At 49.0% G+C, this 16082-nt stretch overlaps 1 protein-coding gene across 5 annotated transcripts in view; it reads right to left on the bottom strand.

Moving 5' to 3' along the window:
* Positions 1 to 3978: 3978 nt before the first annotated feature.
* Positions 3979 to 16082, bottom strand: part of LOC119554509 (teneurin-m) — a 113605-nt gene continuing 101501 nt past the window's right edge. The window contains exons 5-12 of one of the 5 annotated variants that reach the window (XM_037865447.1): positions 14979 to 15785; positions 14303 to 14586; positions 13745 to 14156; positions 13108 to 13653; positions 12838 to 13045; positions 11952 to 11978; positions 7994 to 11321; positions 3979 to 7687 (exon numbers count right to left, since the gene is read on the bottom strand). In XM_037865447.1, coding sequence (XP_037721375.1) covers positions 5396 to 7687; positions 7994 to 11321; positions 11952 to 11978; positions 12838 to 13045; positions 13108 to 13653; positions 13745 to 14156; positions 14303 to 14586; positions 14979 to 15785 — 7904 coding nt within the window. In that variant the 3' untranslated portion in view covers positions 3979 to 5395. The remainder of the gene's footprint in view (positions 7688 to 7993; positions 11322 to 11951; positions 11979 to 12837; positions 13046 to 13107; positions 13654 to 13744; positions 14157 to 14302; positions 14587 to 14978; positions 15786 to 16082) is intronic. The other 4 variants (XM_037865448.1, XM_037865449.1, XM_037865450.1 and 1 more) reach the window with 4 other exon arrangements.

Raw genomic sequence — 16082 nt, 5'->3', positions numbered from 1 at the left:
TATTTCCTTTTTATACCCTGTACTAGATTCGTCGGAAAGTATGTAAAAGGCAGAAGGAACCGTTTCCGACCCCATAAAGTATATATATTCTTGATCAGGATCCCTAGCCGAGTCGATCTAGCCATGTCCGTCTGTCCGTTCGTCCGGATGAACGCTGAGATCTTGCTTGCTGAGCTTCTTGCACAGCGCAAGTTTGTTTCAGCAAGGTGACAAACAAATAAATATTTTAGCTGAAATGTATTGTTCTTATCAATACCTATCGATTGACCCAAAAAAGTTTGCTACGCTCACTTTAACGCCCACAAGCCGTCCACAAACTTCAAAAAATTGTAAATATGAACGCGGATATCTCGAAAACTATCAAAGATAGAAAATTGGGATTTCAGATTTAGATTCCCTAGCCTTGTACGCAGCGCGAGTTTGTTATGCGAATATGCTACAATATGCCCACAAACCGCCTAAGCCTGTGGCGCCCACAATATTCATGCTAGAAAAAAATTTTAACTGATATGTATTAGTCTCGTCAATATCTATCGATTGACCCAAAAAAAATTGCCACGCCCACTCTAACGCCCATAATGCTCAAGTCTGTCTACTGCCCACATAAGCATATATTGAGATCACGGGTAGGTGGCGCATTTCAATCTCGCTTTGCTGCTTGCATATCTCCATTTCCCTTTGGTCCCTTTAGTTGAGTAACGGGCATCTGAGAGTCGAGGTACTCGGCTTATTTTTAATGGTTTAGGCTGAAATGGGGTACATACATTTTTATACCCTTGCAGAGGGTATATTGATTTCAGTCAAAAGTTTGCAACGCAGTGAAGGAGACGTTTCCGACCCCATAAAGTATATATATTCTTGATCAGCTTGACTAGACGAGTCGATCTAGCCATGTCCGTCTGTCCGTCCGTTTTTACGCAAACTAGTCTCTCAGTTTTAAAGCTATCGGGCTGAAACTTTCCCAAAAGTCTTATATCTTTTGCAGGTAGTATATAAGTCGGAACCAGCCGGATCGGACAACTATATCTTATAGCTCCCATAGGAATAATCGAAAAAATTTTTTTTTATTTATATTTTTGGTGTTTATTTAACATATAACCTCCTAAGCTTGCAAATAACATTTTTTAACAAGTTTTGAATTTCGAATTACATTTTATCAAAATCGGACGACTATATAGCTGCCATAGGAACGATCGGAAAAATAATGGGAAAATAGTATGAAACAAATTATAGCTTCGGTTGTTTTTTATCATATAACCACCTACGCTTGGAAATAACATTTTTTAATTAGTTCTGAATTTCGAATTTAATTTTATCAAAATCGAACTACTATATCATATGGCTGCCATAGGAACGATCGGAAAATTGGTGGGAAAATAATATGAAACAAATTATAGCTTCGGTGTTTTTTGACATATTATCTTATATTATTGGGAATATCATTTTTTGTATTTTTAAATTTAATAAAAATATATCTGCAAGGGTATTCGGCTTGCCGAAGTTAACTTTCTTTCTTGTTTTTTGTCAATTAAAAATGTATACTTTACGAATTGTGTATAATAACTTTCAGGTGACGTATTCGATAAATCAGCATCAACAAGCTATCTGTTTTAAACCAATCGTTTGAAAATATGTTCGAAAATAGACGTCCATATGTTATATTTTTTATAGAAACAACAGCGTAAATCTCGAAAAGTTCCGCTGTATTAGAAGAAATACGCGAACTAGTCTTTCAATTTTAAAGCTATCGCGATGAAACCTTCCCAAAAGTCATATTTCTATTTTAGGTAATCGGATTGGACAACTTTATCCTAAATAATAAATAATATTTGAATAATATTTGTAAGAAAACTATAACTTCGGTGTTTTTTGACATATAAACTTCTACACTTAGGAATACTATTCTTTTAATTTTTCAGAATTTCGAATAAAATTTAAATTTAAAAAATCAGACGACTATATTATAAATCTGCAATAGATACGATCGGATAATTAAAGGGAAGTAAGGAAAATAGGAAAATAATTATAGCATCGTTATGTTTGATCATATTCTTTTCTACTCCGGTATATGACATTTTTTTTAAATATTTCAGAACTACGAATCCTATTTAATAACAAGGAAGAAAGCTATAGTCGAATACCTAGACGATCAGATACCCGTAATGCGCCACCTACCCGCGATCTTAATACATGGTTATATGGGTGGAAGACAGATTTAAGCGTTATGGGCGTTAGTATGGACGTGGCAAACTTTTTGGGTCAATCGATAGGTATTGGCGAGACTAATACATTTCAGTTAAAATTTTATTTCTAGCATGAAAATTGTGGGCGTCACAGTTTTGTTCGGCTTGTGGGCGTTAGAGTGCGCGTGGCACACTGACGAATCGAACTTGCGCTGCGCAGGAATTTCTAGAATCTGCATGCCTAATCCCAGTATTGCAGCTTTATAGTTTCCGAGATCTCAATTTTTTTAATAGCATGAAAATTGTGGGCGCCACAGGCTTGGGCGCCTTGTGGACGTGGCATATTCGCTTAACAAAATTGTGCTGCGTACAAGGCTACGGAATCTAAATCTGAAATCCCAATTCTCTATCTTTGATAGTTACCGAGATATTCGCGTTCATACTAACGATTTTTTTAAGTTTGTGAGCGGCTTTTGGGGGTTAAAGTGGGCGTGACAAAGTTTTTTTTGGGTCAATCGATGGTATAGATGGAAAAAAAAATGCAAGAGATTTGTCACGTCCTTCGAAACAGGTTGGTTTGAGAGTTCGACCACAGTCCCAAAATTGCTTACCATTGAAAATCCCATATAAATGATACAAAGATAACTTTTTATGTTTTCATTTTTATTGAAATCGCTTTTTACTCGTAATATTATTAGTTATTATATATATTTATATGGATGCTTTATCATGTATGTATATCGGCTTGCCATAATTATAGGTATTTTCTGTGTATACAATTGTCCTTTGTTTTCTGCAATCGATTTGTAATTTTTAGCCTATACCCTCTGCACTTCACTCGGCATCTGTATACTTTAAAGACAATTTCGTACATTGAATATTGGTTGCAATTTATGCATGCTTAAACTGCCTCAACGGACTGGCTGCTTTTAAGTGTGGCGTGTTTTTCGTTACAATCAGTTAATAACTCTAATCATGATCTCAACTAATTAAGTAGGGTAAGCCTTTCCCCTTCCTGGAAATTTACAGTTCAAAGGACACTCAAAGAACAAAGGACTAGGGGAACATACGAGATTGAAGCACAGTCGAGCTCGACGACGACCATCGGCAACGGCGTGGTATCTATAATTTTTCTTGTTTCAGTCACAATTATTCGCATTGCAGTTTTCAATCATTTTGTTTTGTTATATGCTTTTTGGTTAATATAATGCTGCTTAATTTTATTACATACACATTCATATACGATTTCTGATTTTTACAATTTTCGTTATTTTGTAAGAACTGATTCTGTGTAATGACCTGAAAATGGATGCTTCCAGATCTTCACACAGCGCTAGATTTACAATCCGAATAAACGAATTCAGAGAATGATGCATATTCCTTAATTTAAAGTTTAAGTGTTTATCCATTTTCATTTATAATTTTATTTAATAAAATTACTAACACTTTAGCTAATTACTACGCAGTTATCTTCTGTAATCGTCTGTTCTTTCCTCACATGAAACAGAATCCAATCGCTTATTTTCACTTCTGTTAGGTGCTAATCCTTTCTGTTCTTACGAGCTTCGTCTTTAGCCTAGTTCTTATGCCTAAGTTTAGTTGTATGTGTGGGTGTTTATAATACAAGGTGTGTTTTTAATGGTTATAGGGGGTATATATTTAAGTTCTGCGCACGTCCTTATGCGCACTAAGTTTTATGCTAGTTTATATCTCAATAGTCAATAGTTTAGGTTCAATTATAAATAGTTCAATAATAATTATAAACACAAAGTACCGACAAAGGGTCGGCCACATAAAAGGGGATTGAGAAAGGTTTTTTATTGTTAAAAAAAAGTATAAAAAGACACTAAAACTTATGTGACATTCCCGTGGGGGTTCGTTACTAAAAACTGTATTGCTTTTACAAATTAACATGGCAAACGGTTAGAACTAAATATTGCAGCATAAAAACTAACCATAAAAGACTATATTTAAAAATGAGTAAAGTACATGTGGTTGAATTTCATTTTCGGTTCAATTTGAGTTAATTCGATTTTTGTTCGTTACACTTCAAGTTGTCAAATGAAATGTTTAGAAATATATATCACAATTTGTAAAAAGTTTTTAATGCATTTATCGTTTGAATAAATTCAACAGTTAACATTATAAAATGAGTGAAAAGATTTGGTAGAGATTCTATTGCATTGAAGAGGGACTGATAAAATTCCTTTTGATTCTTGGCTATCCAAAAAAGGTAGACGCGTCTGATAAATTTAAATTCGAGCATTCGGTTCAGATACCTATTTCGCTAAAAAGACTTTTAGATTAGGGGATAAACACGCGTTGTTCGTTGGCTAAAGGATAGAAAAGTATTCGTTCGTATATACACAAAGCAATTAAGAAGGTTAAGCAGCGGTCAACATCTCTGTTGCCATACGAGAGTGGGCTGTGTTGGAGTGGGCCAGATTCGGGGCCGAGGACTAGGGGCTACTACAGAGAACTTTAATCTTTTTACATTTATTCGTTTTGTAGTTTAACATCTGTACTTATCGTATGCATATTTTGCTGTGTAATACTCATCGTTTGACATCGTAATGCAACTGGCTAATTGGGCAGCGTTTGACCAAACTCCGAGCAAGCGAATCTGTTCGGATCTGTTCAGTTGGCTCGATCTATACAAGTCTAGTTCGATCTGCCTCGGCTAATGTACCAATCTATGTATGTAGTACGCGCCCTAGCGTATTAAGCCAGTGTATGCTGGCTGCCCGTGGGGACACTGATTCAGATTTAAAAAATTACATTAAACATTACACACATGGACTAAACATACGCCTATTGTTAGCCTAAACTCAACATCAACATACATATTACTGTTCCTGTGTACATATAAGAAGTTTCTTCGGTTATTCGAGGGTTGCGTTGTGGCTAATACTAAACTTTAAGCACGATTAAAGTTTATATTAATAAGTGTGTTGAATGCTCGCTTTTCTTTTGTTTTTTTTCTTTTGTGTTGTGTCATCGAGTGTTGTGCTGTTGTTGTGGTCGCTGTTGCGCATTTCACCTAATTACAAAATCTGCTCGTCCAGTGCCTCGCTGCTGTCCCTCGGCTCCTTCTTGCCCACGGCAATTAGGTAGTCCTCCTGTCCGCCGTACTCTTCGTCGGCCATGTTGCTCTCCTCCAGCTCCAGCTCCAGCCCCGTCTCCGCCTCCTGCTTCTCCCTGTGAGCCTCTACTCACGCACTCATCTCGCCGAACTTGAGCTGGCGCCGGTTGGAGGCACTCCGATGGCTGCTGCCGGTCTTGCGTCGCTTCCGCTTTGCGTCCCGCTGGAATGCTACGTTGCCGGGGTCGTCGGCCAATTGCGGATACTTGTGTATGCTGTGGATATCGATGCCGTTCCAGCCGTCGACGTCGCCGTGCTGGACGAGCTCTTCCTTCTCCTCCTCGGTCCAGTCGCCACGTCCTTGGAAGCCGGCGGCCACCAGTTGCTTCTCCAGCTCCCAGGCCCGCTCCACTGCCCGCTTGTGGGCATGCTTCAGGATGCGGTGGCGCTCCTGCTCGGGATCGACGCCGTACTTGATAATGACAACGGCGTCGGGACCGTGCAGGCGCAGCTCCTTGGCGGCGCTGCCTCCGTGGTCGCTAATTTCGTGCGTTGATATGTTGAACATGCCGCCGAGGCGACGCAGCTCCTCGTTGTCGTCACGCAGCTTCAGGACATTGTCCTTCACGAAGTAAAACACGTCTTGGTCGTGGATGCTGAAGTGCAGGTCCAGGAAGTACGAGTTGTTGAACACGCTGCTCACCACGTCCTGCACCACGCTGTTCGATCCGTCCACCACGCTAACCAACGCTCGTCCCCCGATCCTCGAGAGCAGCACACCCTCGCCGAAAACGCCACGTCGGTAGCTGACCCGCGGCAGCAAGTTTCGCATCTTTGGCTCCATCTTGAGCAGCGGCTTGGGCACGAAGTCAAAGTCGCTGAACTTCTCGCTGGTCTTCTCCACGATACACTCCAGGCCGGAGATCACACCGAAATCGGGAGCCAGCATGTTCGACTTGATGGAGGCCTGAGGCGTGTACTGGGCCAGCTTGGTGTACCGGCTGCTCTGCATGTTGTTCAGATCATAGCCGAAGAGCTGCAGCCAGGAGTCCAGGTCGATCATGTAGTTCTGCGGTCGGTTCGGGTTGATGGGGTCGTTGTTGTGGTAGCGGTAGATAAACACGTCCGTGGGGTGTGACATCTCGGTGGCCAGGGTCTCCCAAAGCGGGGTCATCCACTGGCCCACGTGGGGGTCGTACTGCCGCTGCTCAGTGTACACCAGCTTGGTGTGAGGGTCGATCAGTCCACCGTGGAAGTCGATGGGCACAAAGAAGTCCGGTTTGGTGTCCTTTATGATCCGGCCGAAGGGCGTCCGCTTCATCTCCTTGACGATGCCGCCATTCTGATCAAAGAAGGCCAGTGGCGAGCCGTTCTGGTCGGTGGCGACGTAGTAGCGCTGGTCCTCATGCTCCAGAGCGATGAGCATGTCGCGGTCGTCGTAGAACAGCTTCATGGTGCGGCTGAGCTTGGGGAAGTGCACGTGGGTCACGAGGTGCGGGGTGCGTGGATTGGCGTAGTAGTACTGCGTGGTGTTGCCCTTGTTGTCGTGCCAGGCCACCAGGCGGCTGCGGTCATCGTAGTAGTACCAGCTCTGGAAGCGCTCCCTCTCGAACGAGTGGATCAGTTGTCCGCGGTTGTTGTAGCGATACTTCTGCTCCCCGCGCTTCACCACAAAGCCGCGCGCATCGTAGTTGTTGAACTCCACATCGCCCACCTTGATCACACGGTCCCCGATGTCGTAGCCCAGGTTAAACTTCTCCCCCTGGTCCACTACGCCCACCGTGTTGCCGTTCTCGTCGAAGAGATACTTCCAGTTGTTGGTGCCCTGGACGTCGACCACATGGCCGTCGGCATTGTAGGTAATCTTATCGAAGGCCGTGGACCTGCCGAATGTCGTCTTCTGGGACTTGATGCGGTTGCGCAGATCGTAGTCCAGCTCCAGCCGGAAGACATCGACGTTCTTGACGTTCATCAGCACGCTCTTCACCCGGCCGTGCTGGTCGTAGTCCACAATGGTGAAGAACTGCTTGGCCGAGTCCTGGATTACGGTCCGGTTAAAGGCGTTGCGCGTGATCTTCAGGTCCTGCACGACTTCCAGCTGGCCTAGGTTCTGGCTGTACTTGTAGCGCGTGGTCGGCAGCTCCTTGTCGTCGATGGCCATCTCGATGCCGCTGAGCCGGGCGTTTCCGTCGTAGGCGTACTTGTAGTGAGCCGAGGCCAGGGAGTTCTTGGAGCCGAAACGCAGCTTCTCGTCCTTCAGGATGCCGGCATGGTACTTAAACTCGCGTCGCAACTCGAAGCCCGGCTCCTGCACCTCCACGGACTTTACCAGGCTGGTCGTATCCTGGTAGGTGTAGTGGGTGCTGGACAGGCCGGCGAGGATGGTCTCCAGTCGCCCGGCGGTGTCGTGCACGAATGCCACCTGCGATGATTAAGAACATTTAGTTTAAATACTATTACTAAGACCTAGACATTACAATCTACAGATCTACAAAAACCTATCATTTATTATTTCTGTCTTGATATTTAGAAAATGAAGTAAAAACACCGAATAAAAGGCGGTATGCAAAAAAACGTTCGTAAATATTAAAAGGAACATTTAGCAGGGAGTATAGTGCAGACTAGAAACATAAAACATAGATCCTGAAATCCATTCTTAGGACGCCTACTTCATCACGACATAATAAATGATATACCTATTTTTCAAGCTCTTGATTGATTTACTCACCTTGCCAGATTGGTGCGGATGGATCTTGGCCAAGATCTGACCCTCGTCGTTGTACAGAATCTCGAAGGGATGTCGGTTGATTGGTGAATAGTACTGGTACTTGAAGAAGCCGAGCGAGGTTTGCAGCGAGAATGCGTGAATGTGGCCGCGAGGTGTGGTGAGGCTCTGAAGGGCCCCAGCATCGTCGTACTGCAAGAGGTAGTCTGAACGCCTGGGAGTGGTCACCTTCAGCGGCAGAGAGCCGAACATGTCCTTGAATGCGTAAACCATGGTCGAGCCATCGCCGTACTTGATCTCGTTCAGGCGTCCGTTGCGGTCGAAGGAGTAGGCTTCCTGCAGGACTCCCCACTTCCAGCTGACCAGGCGTCCGAATCGGTCGTACTCCAAGTCCACGTCCGCGTAGTCGCCCGACTGCGGTCGGAAGCTGATGGGGCGCGACGTGCGGTCGTAGGTCACATTGAGCAGCTCCTGCTTGTCGTCCACCATCACGACCACGGACTGCGTCTCGCGGTCGTACTCCAGGGTCAGCACGTTGTCGCCGTTGACACGCAACTTGCGACCCACCTCGGTAACGGGACGCGGCGGACCCTTGCTCTGCTTGCCCGCTTGCAGTGGCTGCTGGCGGCGCACAAAGTAGCGCCACTCGAACCGGTTGGCCAGGTCACCGGCGATCTCGGTGCGCTGCTTGGCCGGCACCGGGTAGCTCTCACCCAGGAGAGGACTTTGCTCGGCCAGAATTGTGTAGGGCGCCACCTCCATCTGCAGGTTGTGGCCCCACGGTGTGATGCTGGTGGTAGAGCCGTCCATGTCGACGGTGGTGCGCGACTCGGCGGCTCCGTTGCGCACGATGACGGTGGCGCCTTGGATCAGCAGCGACATTTCCTTCTGCGCGTTCTCCGACACCTTCACCTGGGCTCCCTTGACGCTCAGGTCGAAGCTCAGTTCGATGACCCGCCCAGTGGGCGTGACGGCTGAGGTCAGGCGGCCGAACTCATCGTAGTTGTACACGTAGGATCGTCCGGTTGAGTCCAGCTTGGTCCTCAGCAAGCCGGTGGGGCCGTGATACTCGTAGGTCACATTGTAGTTGTCTGGAGTGCTCAGCTCGTGCAGCATTTTCATCCGGGTCATGCGCAGGCGGCACTTCTGGCCCTTGGTGTTCTCGATCGAGTTGACCTGCGAGGTGTAATCTCGAAGCAGGAACACCTTGTTGCCGGCGGCATCGGTCACGGTGCTCAGCTTTCCATTGGAGGTGTTTACGTTGTAGGTGAACACATAGGTCGTCTCTCCGGTCAGGATGTTTCGGGTGGACACGTGCTGGCCGAAGCGGTTGAAGATGTAGATCTCCTGCATGTCCGGCGCGTAGATCTCGTACTCACGCGAGGGACTCGCCTCCGGTATGCTCGACATCACCGAGCGGATGCGGTAGTTGGCCTGGTCGGCGATGTGCACATGGCTGTCGGGCGTGACGGCCAGCGCGGCGATCGTGTTGAACTTGGCGCTAGTGGCCAGGTAGTGCTCCGCCTCGAAGCAGTCGCATCCGCGCTCCAGGCAGTTGCACTTGGACTCGGCGCCCGCAAACGGAGCGATGCGTCCGTCAGTGCCGATCACTCGCACCCGGTTGATTCGCTGCGAGTCGCTCTCCGCCACGTACAGCTCGCCCAGGGGACCGAATGCGATCGACTGAGGCATCACCAGGGTGGCGTGGGTGGCCAGGTCCGTGTCGTAGGCGGTTGAGGCTGTGGCACAGTGCAGGGGCCTTCCGGAGATGACGCGCACTCGTCCGTCCGGTGTCATGCGCAGGATCATGTGGTCGTCGATGATGTGCAAAGTGTTGTCCATCGGAGACACGGCCAGCTCAGTGGGCCAGCGCAGATGCATCTCCTCCAGCTTGAGGGTTCCCTCGCAGGGAATGGGCTTCCAGTGGGACTTGTGCATGTGGTTGCCGATCAGAGTGCTCACGATTCCGTCCCGGTCGACCATGCGGATATTGGTTCCGTCGGCGAAGTAAAGGATGTTGTCGCTCGAAATAGCTATTCCCTTCGGATATGCCAGCTTGGCGTCCTTGGCCAGGGCTCCGTCGCCGCAGTGGGCCTCGTCGCCGGGAAGACAGCGCTCTCCGGAGCCTACGACCGCCTCCCAGTTGAGTTCTGGCTGCGAGTAATCGCTGGTGTCGCGCACACGGATGATCTGGTGCGACTCCGGGTCCGAGACGTACAGAGTGCCGTCCAGTGGACTGAGGGCCATGTGGTAGCGGTACGAGACGCGGGTGGCGTTCAGCTTGACCACGGTGCGGATGCTGCCGTCCGTCATGATGCGCCGGATGTAGTTGAAGTCGCCGACAAAGAGACTGCCGTCGGGAGCGGCGGCCAGGGCGACGGGCGCCAGGAGTCGCTGCTTCGTGGCCAGTCCGTCACAGTCGGGGCACTCGAGTGGTCGCTGGTGGCCATCTCCCATGGTGGTCAGAATTATGCGCGGCTTGTTGCGCAGGTATATGTTCGAGCCGTCGCCCTTCTGCAGGATGCCCTCGTGGAAGTTATAGCGGTGGTGGATGTCCAGGTTCCAGCCGCCCACCTCCGAGATGGACATGTCGTGGCCGCTCAGCTTGGTCGTCTGGATGTCCCACACAATGTCGGTGCAATCTGTGTACTGGTAGCCGACCTTCACCACGGCTGTGGTCACGCCGTAGACGCGTTGCCGGTAGATGTTGAGTCGGTTCCAGGCGTACGTGAACTTAATGCCCGGGTCCGCTTCGAAAACACGTTCGAACAGGATCCCCTCGATCGTGATGCGCAAGTGGATTAGGTGCAGTGAGGGCGGAATCACGTCGGGGGTCAGTTGCAGCTTGATGGTGGACAGGTAGCCGGCGGCACGCGACGAGTGGTAAACCAGGTTAAGGCCCGTGCCCGGGATCTGCAGCGACTCCTGGATCACCTGAGACTCAGCCAGGATGGCACTGCGATCGGGGCAGGCGCCCTGGAAGCCGTGCTTCCACGAGGCCAGCACCACGGGCTTCATCAGATCGTAGTCGTGGGCAAAGCAGGTGTGCGTCGTTGCCACGGCCAGTCCCTTCTCCTCGGACATGGACATGACCACCACGTCGATTATGACCACCTCGTTCCACGGCACTTGCACGATGCGCGACTGCGGCCGGAAAGGAGCTCGTCCGAACTGCAGGGTCACGGCGCCGCCGCCGTTGACCATCAGGTCGAACCATCCGTCATCGCGGGTCAGGGTGAAGCCCTCCAGCAGAGTGGTGGTGGACACGCGGACACCCACCAGGCCCATGCCCAGGGATGTGACCACGCGGCCTCTGATCACCGCCGATCGACTGTTGGGAGGACAGAGAAGATGGATTAGTCGGGTCTCGCAGGGATGGGGTCTTCTGGGGATATCTAGGCGTAGATCTAGCTAGGCTAGCGAGCAGTCAAACTGAGGATTGGCAACTACTTGAGCAACAAATAAGTACAAATAATAAGAATTCACACGCACAGAACATAAGACTCGTTTGAACACATAAAGGTATTACAGTTGAACAATATATAGTATGTTATGTATGGTTTATCTCGGTATGGCTCATGTTTGAGACCTAGCATTGACCTAAGTACGAGTAGGAGAACGAGTTTTCCATAGCTTAGATTTATTACGTGGTAAACTAAAAACCCAACGTTTGGCCTGGTTGTCTGGATAAAAAGTTTGGGCAATGAACTTAAAATAAACTACCAACTGAGCTTATAAGAAACAAAGATAGCTACACTATAAACGAAATGATAATGACAATGGTAAATGTAATTGTAACGGTAAGTGTAATGACAATGGTAAAGTTTTCGAAAGTAATATCGAGTGGAGCCAAGGTAACGAGATTAAAAGTATACAGATGTGTACCAAACAACCATTGAGAATCAGTAGTAGTAGAGTAGTAGTTTTAGTATTATTTTAGTACCGCTTTTCGCTTGCTTACCTTGCATTGAAATAATTCCAAAAAATGCTGTTAGTATTTGAAACGTATTTCGTTATCGAGAAACAAACAGTACGGGCAACAATTTCGAGTACCGAGTAACGAGCGCGTTTAGCAGTCGTTGGTTAATGCATAGCATTCGGAATTGGAATTTCGTGACGCGTAGTGGGTAGTGTGGTGTGAGTATGTGCGTAGTTAGTAGTGAGTGGTAGTATCGAGTAGAACAGGAGTAATTTAGTAGGTGGCATGTATTATTTTAAACACGGTTTAGGGAGCGCGTGTGGAGAAGAAAAGAGAGCAGAGAGAAAATAATTGAATTAGCATGGTTGTCTATGGTCTAGTTAGCTAGAATGGATAAGTGTGTTCATATTGCCCCACCAGATCGATTGGGGAGCCTAAAGCCGAGCTCCGTTTCGATCACACCGAAATCGCGACGTCGTTACTTAATGGTATCTAATCCGAATACCTAGGGCGCTTAAAATATTTCTTAACGCATATGCACTTAATAGCTAACTTAGGATGTTTCTGTCTGGGTTCGTTTAAAACAAAGGACATATAGGGTTTATATTTACAAGATTTAATGGGATCTTTGGTATGTGGTGTGGTTGGATATGTTTTTACTTTTGGGATTTTTTTAGACGAGGGCACGAAAACAAAAAACGTAAATATTTAAACATAGAAAATTATTAATTATGCAACTATTGATTATTATTTTTTAGGTATTATATGTTTGGTTACGGTAGTGAAACCAACTAGACTTTCGGTAATATACAGTTGAGGACTTTAGCTTGTATGCCAATTGTGGAAACTATACACAGCCAGGGCGGCCTCGATTTCGATTTGTAACTAAAAACTGTCCAGGACAAACTGGCTACCAGGAAGCACCTACCTTTCGTTAAAGGTCTCCAGTTTGGCGTAGTTTTGCAGGCTGCTCTCGTCGATGAGGAACTTCATGCGCTCAAAGAAGGAGGCCGTAATGGCCGGCGGCTGTTTCCGCAGCAGCACGTCAATGGGCTTCGGAGCGGAAACGCAGAGCTGGGAGGTCTTGCACACGTGGCTGGCGCAGCACTCGGGATCCTCGCAATCAACCAGGCCATCTAGGATTCAGAATTGAGGTTAGAGAATCCGCTTGCTCACTTGCCCAGAATCCGGCACTCACCCTTGTCGTTGTCCTTGCTGTCGCCGCAGTTGAGCTCCAGAGCGATGCCGCAGTCCGGTCCGTCCCAGCCCTCGTAGCAGCGGCACTCCCACTGGCCCTCGCCGCTCACGCGGCACTGGCCGTGTCCGGCGCAGCTGTTGGGACAGCCCTCGATGGTGCAGTGCTTCCCGTTCCAGCCTGTGACGCACAGGCAGGTGCCGTTCTTGCACTGGCCGTGTTCGTTGCAGCGGGCGTCGCACAGGCGCGTGTTGCAGTACTCGCCGCCCCACTCCGGGTCACAGGCACAGGCGTCGCCCTCGCAGCGACCGTGCTGGCCGCAGTCCAGGTCGCACAGCTCCTTGGAGCAGTCGTCGCCGCTCCACTTGGCCTCACAGGTACACGTCTGGGTGTCCAGGTCGAAGGTGCCGTGGCCGGAGCAGTCGGGCAGGCACTGCAGCGCGTCCTGGTCCATGGTGGCGCAGTCTGGTCCCTTCCAGCCCTTCTTGCAGATGCAGGTGCCGTCGGCGCAGAACCCGTGGCCCGAGCAGTTCGGATGCGGACAGTCCACTGGTGGGGAGAAGAATCAAGAAAGTTAGTAGGAGTCAGGCAGAAGGGTCAAGCTAGGTGGGGGACAAGGGATCCTAGATCCTGGTGCTACCTTCTTCACAGAATTTGCCCTTATAGCCACGCATGCACTGGCACTTTCCGCTGACGCAGTGGCCATGGCCATTGCAGTCGGCCACCTCGCACTCGTCGTGCCGCAGGGAGCACTCCTTGCCCTTCCAGCCCGGGTTGCAGATGCACTCCCCGTTGGTGTACTCGCCGTGCTGGGAGCACAGCACGGGGCACACGCTCTCGCTGCAGTCGTCGCCCCCGAAACCGGGGTTGCACTGGCAGTGCCCCAGCAGGCACTGTCCGTTGCCGGAGCAGCCGTTGGGGCAGTTTTGGGTCATTTCCTCGGCCACGGCCGCGTAGAAGGTCAGCTCCTGCACGTCCCCGTCGTCGTTGTAGAGCGAGACGAACCAGTGCCCCGGCTCCATGTAGCGCGTCACCTCCCGGGTTATCGACAGCTACACGGGATTAGCGTGTGCGAAGCGTACGATCGAGCGAGTGATGGATGCAGTGCGGGATGCGTGATGATGGGTGTGCATGAAAAGACACGACTAGAGTTAGTAGACGATCGGGAGCAGGGGGCACTCGGATGCAGGCTACTTACGTGAGCGGCCCGGGCCGTTCGTGTGCTGGCGCTGAATCCGCTGAGCACTTCCTTGAAGTGGTACTGCGTGTGGGTGGGCAGGGCGTTCCGCCGGCCGTAGACACCGATGGAAGCGCCTCGCGGGATCGTATAGTCAAACTTGACGTAGGCCGGCTCCGACTGGTAGAACTGCATGTTCCAGTAGCTGTACGGCTGGATCTCCTTGGTCAACTTCTGGCCGAGGGTGATCTGTCCGAAGGTGGTGCCGTCCGGTGGGAAGCTGCGTGCCGGGAATGTTCGGGCTCCTGGTTTGGCAATGTTTCGAGCGTGCGATGGAAGGTGATAGAGATACAAATAGGATTAGATTCTGGTTAGTCATCGATTAGGCATATGGTATGTGTGGTATTGCTAGTGTAGCACGATTTTGTACAGGTCTTCGTCTATCCTACTCGCGAGACCCCCAGTTAATGAATGAAAGGTCGAAAAATATACATAGCCAGAGGCTGGTGCTGATGCTGATTCTAATGCTGATGTGATGCCAATGGCTTATGCTTGAAGGCAGTTTGTACAAATGTGGGGGATGATCTGGTTTAGTTACATAGACTAGGAGTTAATAGGCTGTACAGCGCTTAGTAGGGTTAATCAATCGCTGGTTAGACAAAGCGGAGTTAGCGACAAATGCGTGTGCACAATTCACCTTCCAGTATAAGTACTGGCATCACATCAGGGCATGCAAACGGTTCCCCACCAGCACCAACAGAGGGTTCAGTATAGGAGGCGGCAATGTTGTTATCGATCTCAGTGCTAGTGAGGTTAGTAGCGGTGCTTGGCTCCGAGACCCCAATCCCGTCTTTGTCCTCCTCGCTGGGGACATGACTCAACGTGGTCGCCATCTCCAAAGGCCCAGAGGTCGTGGTCGGGGCACTTTTGGTAGTCGTGGCTGGTGGTTCAGAGTCAATGTCAACGCTGTCGTCCAGGTAGATAGCCGCCGGAGGCGGGAGACAGCTGCACGGACAGTCGGGCATGCGGGGCGGTGGCTCTGGGACACAGCTGTCTGGCTGGGCACTCGGCTTCTCGTGGGTGAGCACCTCCTTGATGGTGTGCGGCCCTCCGCCCGTGGGCACTTCCACGTGCAGCGTGTAGACGGAGTCGCTGCCCTCGTCGGTGGCTATTGTCAGGTTCAGGAAGATGCGCCTGCCCGGCACATCTACGCGCTCACTCACGTAGGGCTTCAGGGGCTCTAGGTGAGGGGGTTCCTCGTCGTCCTTCTGCTGCTCCTTGAGCACTTCGTTCTCACTTCTGTCCGCGGGCTGAGGTGGTTCCACCTTGGGTGCTATCTTCTCCTTAACTGCCGTCTTGTAAACTTCTTCTTCATGGGAACTGGGCAACCCATCTAGTTTGACTATGTCGATGTCCTCGAATTGCGACGCATCGCTCATCATCAAATCAGAGTCCGATTGATTGGATTGCGGTAAGTCCTCGCTGACTTGCTGACTTTTCTTACCTTTGATACCAAATTATGGGTGAGTTAAAAGCACAAGTGGTATAGAATTGCATGCTCAGACTCAGTTAACCTAATTACAATGCGTTCCTCAGTTTTTCCTTTGGTATTTTTTTTGAGGATCGAAAGATCGATAGTTGGGTTAAACAGGAAATTTTCTAACTATGTCACTTAGTACTTTAAGGAAAATTACTTAGAATCGGGATACAAAAATGCCATTTGTTATTCTTTACCAACGATCGATTTCGAAATCCATTGCAAAAAACCAAGGTTCACAAGATAAAAGCATCATATGCACAA

Source organism: Drosophila subpulchrella, chromosome 3L, assembly GCF_014743375.2.
Source record: "Drosophila subpulchrella strain 33 F10 #4 breed RU33 chromosome 3L, RU_Dsub_v1.1 Primary Assembly, whole genome shotgun sequence".
Taxonomy (NCBI): Eukaryota; Metazoa; Arthropoda; class Insecta; order Diptera; family Drosophilidae; genus Drosophila; species Drosophila subpulchrella.
This window is presented reverse-complemented; position numbering and strand designations above follow the sequence as displayed.